At 41.1% G+C, this 17,581-nt stretch overlaps 1 protein-coding gene across 4 annotated transcripts in view; it reads right to left on the reverse strand.

Annotated features, from left to right (window-relative positions):
* The window catches only part of LOC126234635 (endonuclease/exonuclease/phosphatase family domain-containing protein 1-like), a 118,891-nt gene extending 101,543 nt beyond the window's left edge, over window positions 1-17,348 (reverse strand). The window contains exons 1-3 of one of the 4 annotated variants that reach the window (XM_049943361.1): window positions 17,238-17,348; window positions 11,500-11,587; window positions 2,607-2,807 (exon numbers count right to left, since the gene is read on the reverse strand). In XM_049943361.1, the coding sequence (XP_049799318.1) occupies window positions 2,607-2,756 (150 nt within the window). In that variant the 5' untranslated portion in view covers window positions 2,757-2,807; window positions 11,500-11,587; window positions 17,238-17,348. Of the gene's footprint in view, window positions 1-2,606; window positions 2,808-11,499; window positions 11,588-16,664; window positions 16,800-17,029; window positions 17,170-17,237 lie in introns of those variants that run through there. The other 3 variants (XM_049943364.1, XM_049943363.1, XM_049943365.1) reach the window with 3 other exon arrangements.
* Between the last annotated feature and the right edge of the window lie 233 nt (window positions 17,349-17,581).

Here is a 17,581-nt window from a genome sequence, read left to right on the forward strand (position 1 = left end):
CACTCCAGCCTCACATTGGCCTTTCACCACCTTCTCCCCTCCCTCCCAGCTCAACAACATAGTCATTTCCATCTCTCTGCCCCCCCCCCCCCTCTCCAGTACAATGCTGCACCTAGTAGTCTGCCATGATGCTGCACACTACTACAGTACAGGCGGCACTACAGCACCTCCTCCAACCCCAAAATTGCTGTCACTCTGAATCCCCGCTCCACACCTCTTCTTTACTGCCACTAACTTCCTCAGCTGAGATCACTAATCAGCACAGTGGCACTACAGTGTCTAGAGAGGACAGCTGCCACGTGTGTGTGTGTGTGTGTGTGTGTGTGTGTGTGTGTGTGTGTGTGTGAGAGAGAGAGAGAGAGAGAGAGAGAGAGAATCCCATGAGCTTTAACTAAAAATTGATATTTTCTGACCATTTACATTTACATGCTCCTGTCCCATATTACTGGAATTTAGAGTGAACAACATTCAGATCTCATCACATGAACGTAAAGCCATTGAAAGAATTATCATTTTTTATGGGTAGAGTTACTATCTTGTTGCAGAGCTTGAAAGTTTTGAAAATATAAATGTATAATGAAGTGAAACACTGTTCTTTACTAAGGGACATACGTTCACGTAAGAAGCACATGTTTCATATTGAGATGGAATGAGCCTTACCGTATTTACTCGAATCTAAGCCGCACTTGAATCTAAGCCGCACCTGAAAAATGAGACTCGAAATCAAGGAAAAAAAATTTTCCCGAATCAAAGCCGCACCTGAAATTTGAGACTCGAAATTCAAGGGGAGAGAAAAGTTTTAGGCCGCACCTCCAAATCGAAACAAAGTTGGCCCATTGTAATATGAGACACAATTTACTTCGAATGAATGACGGTACAGCTACAGTAGTTTGGTTCGAGTCTTAAGCTTAGCAGTTAAGCTTTACCAGGTAGCCACTGCTATGCGTCAGGCGCTCCGTCCGTATTTACACGGGTACCCTTCCTTTTGACGTGTTTCGTCTGGTTTGAATCGATTGCTTATTTTGCTTTGATCTGACAAGTGCCGTTCTCTTTGTTATAGGTGTTTATGTCACTCTAAGCTGATAATACATTATTGTACTGAGTCAAGCATTGTTTGTCACATACTGATAATGAGTGTTTACGGCCTGTTGCCGCTCACGGCATGGCTTGCTTTTGTCCGCGCTACCGCCGCTTACAATTTTTTTTAAAAAAAAAGAGAGAGAGAGAGGGAGAAAGAGGAATCGTCTCATTAGCGAAACAATGGAAAGAGACTACTGTTTGTTATTACTTACACTGCTGCTTTCTTTGGTAATGATCAACAAGAACCAAATAATAGACTGCGTATGATAGAAAATGTTCTGAACGAGAGTTTAGCGAAAATTTTTCTCCGTTTCAAAATCTTTGCAGGCGCCTCTTTAGTACATTACATTCTGCACAGACATTAGAGTCATCTTAGATTTCAATATCTAGTCAATTGCCGTGCTTCATTTCTGACTGTATCACTATTAGGCATAAGAATAATACGAATATAAACATGACACGATATCTATATCTTCCGCATTTGCTGTTGTCTCACTCAGGCAGATAGGATTTAAATGAGACAGAAGCAAACACGAAACAATACATGGCAAAATATTTATATTCGTATTATTCTTTGGTGAATTTTGATTCACAATTCATAAAAGTTCCTATTAGCAACCATCTCTTCTCACAGGTAGGAAAAAATTCAGAACATAGAGTTGGCCATATTGACAAACATCCCAGACAGTCTTGCCAGTCGGATTACCGTAGTACATTGAAATGCTGCTACATTCGAAGATGAACAATACGGAATTTGTATTTACTTCATTGCATAATGTATGAAAATACAGTGAATAAAACTCGGGGCAGAGACAAAAGCTTGTCTTCCACCTTTTTTTTTTTAATTTATTTGCTGATAGAGGTTTTGGCGCCAGTATTTATCTTTGTGCCTGCAAAGCACGCCTGGGTAGCGCTACATATATTCGACAGCAGAAGTTAGTTGTGGCGGCACCTACCAACATTTTTCAGAACTCCCGCTTGCTTTGCACTCTATTCTAAGCCGCAGGTGGTTTTTTGGTTTACAAAAACCGGAAAAAAGCTGCGGCTTAGATTCGAGTAAATACGGTACTTCCATCTGAAGACATACCCCTACATCTGAATACAGATCTCCAGTGCTCATGCTGTATTGTGTTACATTATAGTGTAGACACAATTTTGTGAATGGAGGCAGCTAATAATATTTTTCTCAAATTATAATCTACCATTTCTTAAGCACCAACCATCTCTGTGTCACCAATGTGCTCAATTTGCACTCGCTATTATATTTTGATGCACACACATTATTAAAAATCGACATGACATGACATGACATTAGAAGGTGGAAAGAAAACAAGCGAGGAGTTGAAAATTTGTTGTCAGCCTGTGAGACACATACTTATAGAACAATTGGTAACCCACTGTCTGTAATAAGCAAAGATTCGAGTGAGTTCCAGTCCGGTAAAGATTTTTACTTTTTCGCAACTGTTCAAAAGACCACCTACTCATAAAATATATTTTAAAGAGACAAGGAAATTACTTTTATTTACCTTGGGATCAACATCTATGAAATTGACGGCAGCACTTAAAGAGCTCTTGTGCGTGTGGGATCGCCGAGGAAAGGGAGAGCGCCAGGAATTACGAAAAGATCTCCTTCGTCCCAAATGTGATCCAGATGGAACACTTGTATTTTGACCCATTCTTGGCAGCACTACGTGGTTCAGAATTTAAAAGTACCAATAATGTCCTTCCTAGAAGAACATAATAATCATGAGTTAGTTTCATGTTATACTAAATCTGTTAGTCCTGCATAAAGTCACACATTATTTAAAATATTGAAGATAGGAGTGCATCGCATAGAAAGTTCAAATATCAGTAATGAGACATGTACTACAAACAGCAAAAAATGGATAAAATTATACACAGCCAGTGATAAAAATATTGCAAGTGTTTAATCTTCATTCCTTGTATACTTGACAGAAAAAATGTTGCAAAGGAAGGTGATGTCAAACTAAATGTAATTTCTCTGGAAACTACGTATAATAACAAGTCACTGTAATACATTCTTTAAGAATTGGCAAAACTACTGTAGCACTGAAGTTATATTATTGAGGAACAAATTTCTTTAGATCCAATACACACACTGAAAAATATATAAAGACAGCCCAGTTGTATTAATTTATTCTATTCAGACACTGGCTAGGCCATCAGCCTTTCAGTGAATTTAATAAATTTCTGAATATATCTTTTTATACATGTCTTGTGCTCCTTTTTTCAAAAATATTTTTGCATTAATGATAAACTATACACTGTTCAATTCTCAATTTTGGTATATGTAAACATTTGTGGAGGACTATGTACTTGCTACTACAAACCTCCCAGAGAGAGTGCTAATCATTCTAAGGAGATTACTAATACACATACCAATCGTTTGAAAATAAGGCCCACTAGCAACATAAATAACCATAGCTTGCTCGCATTTGTTTTAGACATAACAATTTCCTCTCTTAGAACAGTCACCAATATACAAACTCTGATAGAGGTATGCATTCTGAACAGAATGCTTGAGCTGCTGGCATTTTGTGGTTATTACTATTGTGTGTGCAGTATCTGTTCTTTCGCACATGTCTGGAAGAACGGGCACCACACACATAATAGTAATACACAACTTGACAGCATTTCATGATATCTTCTACATCTACATAGATACTCCGCAAGCGCAAGCCACCATACGATGCATGGCAGAGGGTACCCTATATCACAACTAGTCATTTCCTTTCCTGTTCCATTCACAACTAGAGTGAGGGAAAAACAACAATCTACACACTTCCATATGAGCCCTAATCCCTCGTATCTTATCTTCATGGCGCTTTCGCACAATGTTTGTTGGCGGCAATAGGATCGTTTGGCAATCAGCTTCCAATGCCAGTTCTCTAAATTTTCTTAATAGTGTTCCTCAAAGAGAATGTCGCCCTCCTTCCAGGGATTCCTATTTGAGTTAGGAAGCATCTCTGTAACACTTACACATGTTGTTCGAACCTACCAATAACAAATCCAGCAGCCCACCTTTCAATTGCTTCAATGTCTTCCTTCAACCTGACCTGGTACAGATCCTAAATACTCAGAAACAGGTTGCACGAGTGTCCCATATGCAGCCTCTTTTACAAGTGAACCACTCTTCCCTAAAAAATTTTGCCAATAAACCAAAGTTGACCATTTTCCTTCCCTACCACAGTTCTCACATGCTCATTCCATCTCATATTGCTTTGCAATGTTACGACCAGATATTTAAATGATGTGACTCTGTCAAGCAGAGTACTACTAATACTGTATCCGAACATTACAGGTCTGATCTTCCTACTCATCCAAATCAACTTACAATTTTCTACATTTTGGGCTAGCTGCCATTCATCACACCAACTGGAAATTTGTCCAAGTCATCTTGTACCTTCCTACAGTCACTCAACTTTGACACCATATCATACACCATGGCACCATCAGCAAACAACCACGGATTGCTGCTCATGTTGTCCACAAAATCACTTATGTATATAGAAAACAACAGCAGTCGTATCACAAGACCAGAGCACAGTAAAAATGGAGAAGAGTGAAACAGTCTGCACCCCAAGTTGTGTAGGCCAGGAGGCAGAGAGCATTAAGCTTCCGCATACATGTAGTCTTTAGGTGGCAAATGTGGGGCAGCCATGTCAGCTTGTTATCGAAAATAAGGCCCAAGAAATGGGACTGTGCTACAACACTGAGGAGTTGGTTCCCTAAATAAAGTTCTGGATGGGTGTGCACTGTGGGTCGGCGACAAAAATGCATAACCTGCATTTTGGAGGTAGTAAACTGGAAGCCATCAGGGGTGGCCCACGCAGATTCCTGTTGGATGGTGCCTTGGAACTGGCGCAAAGCAGACTCTACTGAGTGGAAGCTGCACCAGATGCAGAAATTGTCAACATACAATGCCGGGATAAACAGAGGCCCAACAGAGGTCGCATGCCCATTGATGGCAATGAGGAAGAATGTGACACTTAGCACAGAACCCTGTGGGCTACCATTCTCCTGAATCTGAGGGGTGCTGAGTGAAGTGCCAACTCGAACCCATAAGAGCCAGTATGATAAAAATTCATGAATAAAAATCTGAAGGGGACCACGGAATCCACAGTCACGGAGTGTAACTAAAATGTGATGGCGCCAAACCATGTCACACGCCTTATGTAGGTCAAAGACGACCACGACAAGGCATCGGCAGTGAGTAAAAGCCTGTTGGATGGCTGATTCCAATTGGAGTAAATGGTCAGTTGGATATCGCCCTGCCAAAAAGCCACACTTATAAGGCGACAAAAGGCCCCGAGAGTAGAGTACCCAACATAATCTGAAGCTGACCATCCTTTCAAGCAGTTTGCAAAGTACATTCGTCAGGCTGATTGGGCAGTAGCTGTTGAGAGACTGAGTTTTTCCTGGGCTTAAGGACAGCGATAACTATACTGTCTCACCATTGTGACAGAAAAGCACCTGTGAGCCAAATGTGGTTGAAGACCCTGAGGAGCTACTGCCTCTGGGGAACTTCCAAGTGTTGGATCATCTAGTTGTAGATGGAATCCGGCCTTGGGGGCTGTCTCTTGTGAAGAGCTAAGAGCCTGCACCAATTCGCATTCAGTGAAGGGTGCATTATAGGGCTCAATGTGGTGCGGGATGAAACAGGGGGGTCTGTTCAACTCTGCGTTTCTGCCAGAGAAAGGTAGTTGGGTAGGAAGAGGACAATGATGAGATCGCAAAGTGTGTTGCAAGGTGTTGTGTGAGGACCAATGGATCAGTGCACAGAGCACCTTGGAGGTTCAGGCCCTGGACAATTGACTTTCGCTGGCAGCCCAGAAGGCTATGGAGCTTTGACCAAACCTGTGAAGAGGGGGCATACATCCCCAGGGAGGAAACGTAGTGCTCCCAGCATTCCTTTTTACTCTGCTTAATAAGTTAACGAGCCTTAGCACCAAGACACTTAAAAGTGAGGAGGTTGGTCTGTGCAGGGTGTCATTTAAATCACTGCAGCGCCCTTCGGCGGTCCTGGACAGCAACTGCAACACCCTCGGTCCACCACGGTACTGGCCAATGATGAGTGGGACCTGCGAATAGGGGGACAGCAGTGCCACCAGCATGACTAACAGTGGCAGAGATGCCTTGCATGACTACACCAATGGAATTTGAGAGGGGGTGTCAAAGTGGATAGCATATGTATATAAAGGCCAATTGGCACTGTGGTATGCCCAACGTGGGGGCCTGTCTGCCTGGTGGCAGCAGGGAAACAACAGAATCACCGGGAAGTAGTCACTGTCACAAAGGTCATCATGGGATGATTAATGAAGGGAAGCCACGAGGGCAGGGAGGAGATTGTGAGATTGATAGGAGAGATGGTGCATGAGTGGCACTGAAGTGGGTAGGGGAGCCATCATTGAGGAGAGAGAAAACAAGGTCTGTGATAAGTTGGTCAATTAGGATATCCCTATCTGTTGAAGTGACACTCCCCCACAGTGGATGGTGGGCATTGAAGTCCCCAAGGAGGAGAAACGGGGAGAGGAGTTGCTGGATTAAGGTAGACAGAGAAATGTAAGCAAGTGGCCTACCTGGAGGGAGGTAAACTTTGCAAATGGTGATTGCTGGAGTTGTTTGCACTCGAACCACTATCGCTTCTAAGGTGGTACGTAGGGGGATCCAGTCACTAATGACATTGGAGTGAACCAAAGTGCAGACCCCACCAGATGCTACCCTAAGGCCAGCATGGGTTTGACAGAATGCCCAATAACCATAAAAAGTTGAAGAATGGTCATCACAGAAATGCATTTCTTGAAGAACAAGACAGAACGCAGAATAAGAGGAGACAAGGCGTTGAACTTCCGGTATGTGACTATAGTATCCATTGCAATTTCACTGTATGATCATGTGGCATGAGTCCAATGTAGACATGAAAAAGCCGAGGAGGAGGTCAGGTCACTTGGTCAATAGTTGTCACCAACAAGGATGGGGTGACATCCATAAATAAGATGTCAGACTCGGGTTGCGAGGGTGGAGATGGCACTTCCGCAGGGCACCTTGTCTTGGGACTTATGTTTCTTTTTCAGAGGTGGAGGAGGGCAGGGCACAGGGGGAGTATAGGCTTCTGCAAGATCTGGAACTGAAAGAGAGCGGGCAACCTTGGGGCGCACAGATGGACAAATGGTGCACCTCGTAGTCGAGTGGTAGTAACAGTCTTCTGGCCTGAGAGATGCCGGGGAGAGGGGTCCCAGGAGGGAGCTCAATCACCAGCAGATGCCGATGAAGTAGGGCACTTCTTTGGCTGGGGAGGGGAAGCAGCTCCCTGAAGAGAAGTCGTGGGAACTGCAGGGGAGAGAGAGGGGAGAGTGGAATGGGGCAGAGATAAGGATGAGGGAGGAGGAGGAAAGGAAGTAACAGAGGCAAAAGTTGAAGATAGTGGCACTGGATGGAGTTCCTCATACTTTTCCCGAGCCTCAGCATAAAACAGGTGATCCAGGGACTTGTATTCTTGCATCCTCTTTTCTATCTTGTAAGCCGAGAAATCCAGCGAGTGGCCAGCACAACTGACACACACAGGGGTTTCCCTCATGGAGTGGGTGGCCACAGTCACCACACAAAGGTTCTGCCATACAGCGGGAAGACACATGCCCAAAACCCAAGCACTGAAAGCACCACATAGGTGGAGGGATGTACGGCTTCACGTCACATCTGTAGCGCATAACCTTGACCTTCTCTGGGAAGGTATCCCCCTCAAAAGCCACAATGAAGGTGCCAGTATAAGTGCAGTTGTCTTTGCAACCCTTCTGCACACATCGAACAAAATGAACGCCATGTCACTTCGGATTACCTCAGAGTTCCTCATCAGTTTTTAGGATGAGGTCCCTATGAAAAATTAATCCCTGGACCATATTCAGATATTGGTAAGGAGTGATAGACACCGAGACATTGCCAAGACTACCCTACGTATGAAGAGCTGCAGATTGGGTGGCAGAAGTAGCTTGGATCAACAAGGAGCACGACCACATATTACTAAGAGACTCCACTTGACCAAACTTGTCCTCTACATTTTCCACGAAAAACAACGGCTTTGTGGTGGTGAAGTGTCTCCATCAATCCTAGTAGAGATGAGGTAAAGGGGAAAGGGTTTCATCTCAAGACAGCGAGCCAGGCCCTCCTCCCATGGCATTGTCTGGGAAAGGAAAGTTGCCAAGTCATGCGAAGCAGCAGTCAAGGACCCTTCACCATTAGAAGAGATGGTCGTTGGAGAATGGCCAGATGTTTGAAGCTTGATACGCTTCATGCACCAAGCATCTGCCCTGATACCACTCACTCCGACCAGGGAACAGCTCCGATATCAGTAGTGTGATCCCTGTGTTGTCAAGGGGCTCAGCCATATGGGTACATAACAGCCCCATCACCCATGCTGGTGACCTAGCAGCGTGGAAGGGGGCTAAAGTGGGGAAGGGAGAGGGGAAGGAAGGCAGGAGAGGAATCCACACTGTAGATGCTAGGGAGGGAGCTGTTCCCCATGTGGCTCACACTAAAAACAGGAAATTTTGAAGTGGAGGTTAAACCTCAAGTGGGGACCTAAATACCAAAAAGGATGAAAGAACAGGCAAAAGGAACAAAATTGCAACCAATACAGGAAACCAGGTGGATAGCCATGTCGACATAAATCAGAACACCGAGAGAGGGAAAGGAGGTGGCAACAGGGAAGGACCGAGGATAGGGAGCGAGGGAAGGGGCATGGTGAAGGAAATGCAGCCAGGGAATGAAGAATGGGCCACAATAGCTCGGCCCCATGTGCGCCATGCACGAACTTATGAAAGAACCTCCTGGAGAGTCCACAGTGTATACATTGTATGCACTCAGCAGACTGCTTTTCCTCATGCCTTGAGTATGCAAACATATAACCAACCTTGTCATTGATTTTGATACAGCTGTGTAGATGCATTCCAAATTGGATGTGGTCACAGAGAACCGAACAGAAGAGACTTCTGAGAATGCCAGTGTCAGTATTTTCCTCCAGAAAAGGTTCCCCTGAATCACAGACCTTTGTACAAAACGTGGGGAGGAAGAGGGAGAGGGGGAGGTGAGCTGTATATCCCTGCACAGAGCCTCCATTCATACATCATATGGTCTACATATTTTTTGGCAATTTGTAGCCAGTCCAAACAGTGAGTCATAAAACAGATTCAAATAACATGGATGGGTAAGCATCTGATTGACTGTGTCCATATAGCTTGCCAAAAGTTGCTAGCACCTGACCATCAGTGCGATGCCAGCTTCCACCTGGAGGCTGTCTACGTGGTTTGCCCGGAAGGCTCCAGTTGCTAACAACACACCACTTTGATGAACAAAGTCTAACAAGCTCAAGAGGAGGAGGAGGAGGAGGAGGAGAAACTCTGATTAGCGAATGATGGAGAAGGAAATCGGCCAAGCCCTTTCAAAGGAACCATCCCAGCATTTGCCTAATGTGATTCAGGAAAATCACTGAAAACCTAATCAGGGTGGCCAGATGTGGGTTTTAACCACCATTCTCCTGAATGTGACTCCAGTGTGCTAAATACAGCACTGCCTCACTTGGTAAACAAGCTCAGTACTGATTGTGTTGTCAACCAATAGGCAGCACAGCCATCCTCCAAGCAGGATACAATCAAAGCTTCATAGAATCATTGAAGAACTGTGTGGCATGCTTTCCCATAGGCATGGTAAGAAATCTGAGAGTACTAAGTTTCCTATGCAATTTGCCTGTAGGTGTCGCATGAGTGGGGCCCATTCCGTGCCACCCCTCCCCCCTCTCTCCCTAACATGCACACATGCATGGGAGAAAGAGGTGGGAGGAGCGGTTAGTGAGGGGTAGCTGGTGGCTCGGAGGGAGGCAGCTGGTGTGCAGGATAGGAATGTGGGACCAGCTGTCCTCCAGAATGAATGACCACTGCCAAACTGTGATCGACAACAGAGTTGATCACCCAGTGGCCGAATGTACTGCTGAGCGTGACACGTTTGAGTTCAATATCTGCTTCACAACCCATGCCATCTGGATCCTTCTCTCCAGCACAAGCTTTCCCAAACTATACAGATAACAGTTATCCTTACAACACATCCTTCAATCTCGTAACCCTGCTGACTAGGATCTCTGCTAACCTACTGCACTCACACTGTCTGCCTGAAACTTTCTCTTTCCTCCCCTGTCACCCCCCCCCAACCAACCCCCCCCCCCCACCACCACCACCACCACCACCACCACCACCCAAAAAATCTATGTCGTCATCACTGTGCATCACACAAACTCACTGGCTCCAGAGCCCATGTGTCCCACTCTTAGTCCCATGCACCTGCTGCCTCTACCTCCCACATTCCGACCCTGCACACGCCTGCTGCCCCCCTCCTCATCCTTCACTTTCACCCCCTCCCCCCAGCCAACACAACCATTTGCACACCTCCACCTGCCAAACTGCATTCCTGGCCTTGTATGTTCTGCCGGCACAATCCTCCTTGTCTTATTTCAACCTTACTCATTCCTCCTTATCTCTCATCCACTTCTCCCTTTCCTGTTCCCTCCCCTTTCTTCCATTTCCCCTATAGTGCTTCCTTCCCTCTAAACTCTTTCAGGACTACATCTGAATAGAAATAATATTGTGATTGACAGTTTGCTGTTTACAAAAAAAATTACCACAGCAACAATGCACCACAGAATGACCTTGGTCAAGCTTTCCATCTTGTTCAACATTGTCATGTCACTCTGCGGACCTCAATTACACTAACACAACTATTCTGATTCATTTTCATCAACTCCTTTTTTCCTTTTCTTTTTTAAATATGCAAAAGAACATCTCCAGCTAATAGCAGAAGTGAGCAGCAAAGTGATAATGGTATTACGATCCTGCCAGGTGAGCTCAGTATTACAGATTACTCAGTATTACATCACCCATTTTCATGTGTATCTGTCAATCAAATGTTATTCTGATAGAGGTGTAGTTAACAATGCAATACCGCATTGCCAGACCAACGAAGCCTCAAGAAACAACCAATGAACGATTTCATTCACAACATGAAAACATTACAAAAAATAAATGACTACAAATTAATGTAACCACCATGGGAATATTGTTCCCATTTCTTGTGGTATTTTCGTAATTGATACACAGGGCTTGAGGGAAGTATGAACACTTGAAATTACAATGAAGGAAGACATTGGCTTTCTTCATTATACTGTGCTATTGTCTGACTACTCCTGTTGAATACCTCTTTATTATCATCTGATTAATTAAGTTTTTAGTACATTTTCTTTTTCTCTTCTTATAGTTAATATTTAATTTTGTAGTCTATAATTGTGTTCTGCATACTACAATTCATACCGTACCAGTTTTTTATCACTTTTTAATATTAAAAAATAATAATTCGTACCTTAGGGTTCAAGTTGAACACACTGGTTGTCCATAAAGGTAAGATCAATCAAAATATCACAACACCTTTCTTTGACTACTGAACATGTCTGAAACAAAAAAATGGGAGCATTAGTAATGCTCCATGTGCCATAAGAGGTACAAAAGAATTGTAACCAATTTATTTCATTATTCTAGTTACATTTCAGCTGTAGGCAATAAATTCAAAATATGCTGACTACACAATTTAAAGTAGGATAGCAAGGCATCACAGTATAAACAAAACGAATTCACAAAAGATGTGCTGGTGCTCAAAATTCCGCCAATGAACTGCAATCTCATGTCATCTTGAATGTGCTTGCCAAGGCATTTATGTCAGTGGCAGTGGTGATTTATTGCTGATAACATCCTATAGTTGTGTCCAAACTTACTTTTTATCTACGAACATTATATTGTATTTGCTCCTATTTACTGTGCCTGTGATATGTTGCAACAAGTACTGACATTTTGTAAGTCTTTCTAAATGTCACACTACTTTTCTTAGGATACCAGTTGCCTATCAAAAATTTAGTATATAACTAAAATAGAAATTTACAATCACTGTATTGTAAATCATTTATGTACATTGAGAATATGTGCTGTACTACAATGCATCCTCGTGCACAAATGATGCCCAATTGTAGTCTACATGTATAAATGGTTGTTAAGGGGACAGCATATAAAAACTTTACTATGAATAAACAAAAAATCTGCTATAGGATTAAAATCCGTGCACAATTACATTAGCAGGATCATCAACAATGTTAGTCAGATGAACCATTTAATGTCAGTAGTTCTTACAATCAAGCACAAAATTAAATCCAAAATTCCAACAGAAATTACAATATCGCATTTTCTCCCCGAAAAAAGGCCACTTCTTCCAACTAACAAAGAAAAAGAAAGTATGGAATATTGATAATTTAACATTCCACTTACAACAGAAATCATAAACGGCAGTTTCTCCACTTACAGTAATAAGGAAGATATTAGCTACTACTAAAAGACTATACACAAAACTACACAGAAAAGTGGCAATAAACTCTGTTGCGTACTCAGCATAGGCCCACTGAGCTTTTACACACTGCCTTCTTCCCTTTTGAGACCTCATTACTTTCTAAACTCACAAATAGTTATTTCTTCATATTTCATATGTGAGAAAGAAAAAGAGAGAGAGAGAGAGAGAGAGACCGAACAACAAAAACCTGCTGCATCTATCTTGTAGCTTCATAAGTAGAATTTGGCAACTGAATTCACTGAAATAGTGGTGATGTCAACACAAAGTTTGACTCATTCTTTGAAAGCTACAAACACTGCTTTGATGTTGCCTTTCCTATAAAAAAGGAGTCAAAACTAAACATAAAACCAAAACATGGGTTACACAGGGGATTAGAAAGTCATCAGACACTCTCACAAGGGAACCTCCCTATCGCACCCCCCTCAGATTTAGTTATAAGTTGGCACAGTGGATAGGCCTTGAAAAACTGAACACAGATCAATTGAGAAAACAGGAAGAAGTTGTGTGGAACTGTGAAAAAATAAGCAAAATATTCAAACTGAGTAGTTCGTGGGAAGATAAGCAACATCAAGGACACATGAAACACAGGAGCGCTGTGGTCTCGTGGTAACGTGAGCAGCTGCGGAACGAAAGGTCCCTGGTTCAAATCTTCCATCGAGTGAAAAATTTAATTTTTTATTTTCAATTTATGTGACAAACTCTTATGTTTTCATCACTTTTTTGGGAGTGATTATCACATCCACAAGAAAACCTAAATCGGGCAAGGTAGAAGAATATTTTTACCCATTCGCCAAGTGAACAAGTTAGGTGGGTCGACAACATATTCCTGTCATGTGACGCACATGCCGTCACCAGTGTCGTATAGAATATATCAGATGTGTTTTCCTGTGGAGGAATCGGTTGACCTATGACCTTGCGATCAAATGTTTTCGGTTCCCATTGGAGAGGCACGTCCTTTCGTCTTACTAATCGCACGGTTTTGCGATGCGGTCGCAAAACACAGACACTAAACTTATTACAGTGAACAGAGACGTCAATGAACGAACGGACAGATAATAACTATGCAAAAATAAAGAAAGTAAAATTTTCACTCGAGGAAAGACTTGAACCAAGGACCTTTGGTTCCGCAGCTGATCACGCTACCACGGCGCTCCCGAGCTCACATACTCCATGATGTTGCCTATGTGGCCCATGGAATACTCAGTTTGTATATTTTGCTTATTTTTTCACAGTTCCACACAACTTCTTCCTGTTTTCTCAATTGATCTGTGTTCAGGTTTTCAAGGCCTATCCACTGTGGCAACTGGTAACTAAATCTGAGGGGGGTGCGATGGGGAGGTTCCCTTGTCAGAAAGTTAAATAAATCAGCCAAGAAGAATGTAGCACTGAAAGCACATGTGAAATGTTATAGAAGCCTGTACAAGAAAGTAATAATTGCAGCTAAGAAGCTTGATAATGATTCATATATTGAGAAAGGTAACAACAAAATGAAGTCAACTTGGGAGGTAATAAATAAAAATATAGGTAGGCACAAAAGAAAAGATAACAGCTTTGTCATTAAAAGTGGGGGTAAAACTGTTAAGGACCCACTTCAGATTGCCAACATATTTAACGGACATTTCACAAATATAGCCATAAATTTAATTAAAACTAAATGCAATTCCAATAGCAAGGTAAAAATCCCCATTAATGACATGACAATGTTCCTTTATCCAGTAACTGGAATCAGAGGTACTAAATGCTATAAATAAGTTAAAAAATAAAATGTCATGTGGGTGTGATGGGATTCCTGACAAAGTCATTAAGCAAAGTGCAAGAAACATAGCCTCACATCTCACTGAAATTATAAATGAATCTTTTAAGACAGGGGTGTTTCCATCAAACTTGAAATGTCAACTATAAAGCCACTTAACAAGAATGGTGATAAATATGATGTTAGTATCTTTAGGCCTTTATCAATGTTGTCAGGTTTCTCAAAAATAAATCAACTGAAGCAGCTATCTTCAATTTTTTGCAACTTGTTCTAAATTCCATAAATAGAAAGGAATTAAATTGTGGATTGTTTTTAGACTTATCAAAGGCCTTTGATGTCATCGACTATAAGTTACTGCTTAGTAAGTTATATGCCTATGGGATACGAGGAGTTGCCCACAAATGGTTTGAATCATATCTGTCAGACAGGTACCAGAAGGTGGAGATAAGCCATGCAGATAGGACATATTCATCAAGATTCGAGGGTTTTGTATGGAGTACCCCAGGGATCCGTATTAGGGCCATTATTGTTTTTAATATTTATCAATGACCTACCAAGTCAATTATCTGAAGCAGAGGCAGTACTGTTTGCTGATGATACAAGTTTGTTTGTTAAAGCAAATAGTGAAGCTGACTTACAGGAAAAAGTCACATTAGCAACAGACGAAGCAGACACATGGTTTAATGAAAACAGACTCATTGTGAATGCCAAAAAAACAATGTGGATCAACTTCAGACATATTACAAATAAAATAAAAACTAACCTTACAATAGAACTAGGCAAGTGTAAGATTGAACAAGCATCATACACTAAATTCTTGGGAGTATGGTTTGATGAACACTTAAGATGGGAAAAGCATGTAATATCATTGAACAAAAAATTAAGTCAAACATGTTATATACTTAGAATGCTTAAAAGCTCATGTAATATTAAAACAGTGTTATGTGTTTATTTATCATTCATGCACAGTTTATTAAGATATGGTGTACAGTTTTGGGGGGAACATCAGTCTAACAAAACATTCATTTAGACTACAAAAGAAGGCAGTCAGAATAATAAAAGGTATAGGATATAGAGACTCTTGTAGGCATGCTTTCAAAGAATTAAAAATCATGACACTACCATCCTTATACATATATGAAAGCATATTTTTCTTAAAAGAAAACAATGAATTTCCTACATTAAACAGAGAATTTCACAACTATGAAACAAGGAATAGGAATGATTTCCACAGAGAAATTCATAAAACAGCTATGTATCACAAAAGTGTACTATACCAAGCCAAAATCCTCAACAGTGCTCTCCCCAAAGAACTAAAAATAATACCAAAACTGCACATATTTAAAAGAGAATTAAAAAACATGTTATTGAGCAATAGTTTTTACAGTATTGAAGAGTTTATGAATCGTTGACAATAAAAGCGCAGTTAATATATCCCCGACATAATAAATATGTGTAATTGCTCACATTTAAATACTTGCTGTTTCTATGAAAGTGTGAAACAGTGTTAACGTAAGAATGGAAATAATCTTTGATGTGAGAATTACTAGCTTTTTTTTTTATTTATTTATTTTTTTTTTTTTGTACGTTGTTATCCTACTTGTATATTTTTATGTTAATGTTCTTATAGTTCTATTAAAATTGGAATGTCTAAGTGACAAGTAAATTCAATTATAAATTTTCATGTACATGTATTTTAAATTGTAATGTTTATTGACAAGTCCTATGTCATTTTGATGATGTACTACAAGGACGCTAATAAATTGAATTGAATATTCACTAAAGTTCTTCTTTGGTGCAGTTTGGTTTATCTAATGTTTATTTTAGCATTAACTAATGCAATTGTATAGTGGTCAGCAGAGCCTACACTAAGTGGGGTTTTTCAACATATCCTTTTCAGTCTTTTCCATGTCTCGATGTTTGCCTTGATATATTGTACAGGAAATCATGAATGATATACGAAACTGTGTACCACATTCACATTCACTATCAAGCGATATCATAGGTTGTAAAACATACTTATTGAGAAAGTAAGTATCGACTTTAAAATGGATTAGGAGAGTAATGAACAAGGGGTCATAGTAGCGACTTTTTAAAATATATGCAGAAGCGAGTGGTAAATTTGGCCGGGTATGTAGAGAACGGATGAGATCCTTTACCCCGCCCCTCCCCTATAGGTTTAGTTTCTTTGGCATGTATTTTATTTTTTATTTTTTTTTAAGGGGATAGTATTATTATAAAATAACGTATTGACGTTGTGCTTGTTCCCCTAGTAACTGGCAACAACTTGTTTTCATATTACAAACAGCAACAACAACACTTTTGTCCATAGTTTTCAGCAGTATGCCTATAAACAGCGTTTCTGTTAAGTGGTACTAACACAAACTTTGTTGTTGAAGCTCTGTGCAAATCACAACACAGCATAAACGGAATAACAACGACGGGACACACAGGCCAAAACCAGATTATGCGCTTCTTACTTCATAAACATAACTTCCAGCAAGGTGCACTCACTGTAGCTACGCTTACTCTGCATCTACAGAATATTGTACCACACAGTGTATAACAACACATTCATGTAACTCAAGTTTTACTGGACTTTAAATAATATTGTACCACTTCCCAATGCTACCGTGTATACAACTAGCACAAGGTTAGTTTATGATTAGCGATGACATAAGCCTCGCGTCAGTCTATCAACCGAGCATATGGTAGTAAATACAAAATACTAGTAAAATCTCTAACCTCTACAAAATACCTTCACTTAAAATTTATGGGCCACTGACACCTAAAAGCTCTCCTGTCATATTTCGATTACTCAGCATCGTCTGCACTTGCTTAACATAGACAACTCATTGAATATCTGTTTCACCGATAACCTCCTTAAATACTCATCTTGGATAAGAACTGCTGATACACGGAAGAGAACAGCTCTGAAACTAATCTAGCGCACCTGTATAGGGTGAGATTAGATGTAACGCATGACAGGGAGATCGTGTCATTATAGTCAATTGCATGATTTACTTGTTGATGATCAGTACAGATGCAAAGTGTCAACTCAGCGTAAACTACTCAAATCAAAGTGCTACACGATTCAGACACTCCTCCTGTTGCCCCGCGAATTTCAAGTTTTAGTACTAACAATTTCCTATACGTCTATTCAGCAGAGATAGCATCTTGCTCAACATATAACAGAAGCATAGCTTTTTCAGTTTTAAAAACAGGATATAAAAAAGCTTTGGGTCATCTGTTTCCTTTATACCGTTTGTAGCCTTTTCGCGAGGTAATGTAACGTGA

The sequence above is a fragment of the Schistocerca nitens genome, chromosome 2 (genome assembly GCF_023898315.1).
Source record: "Schistocerca nitens isolate TAMUIC-IGC-003100 chromosome 2, iqSchNite1.1, whole genome shotgun sequence".
NCBI classification, from domain to species: domain Eukaryota; kingdom Metazoa; phylum Arthropoda; class Insecta; order Orthoptera; family Acrididae; genus Schistocerca; species Schistocerca nitens.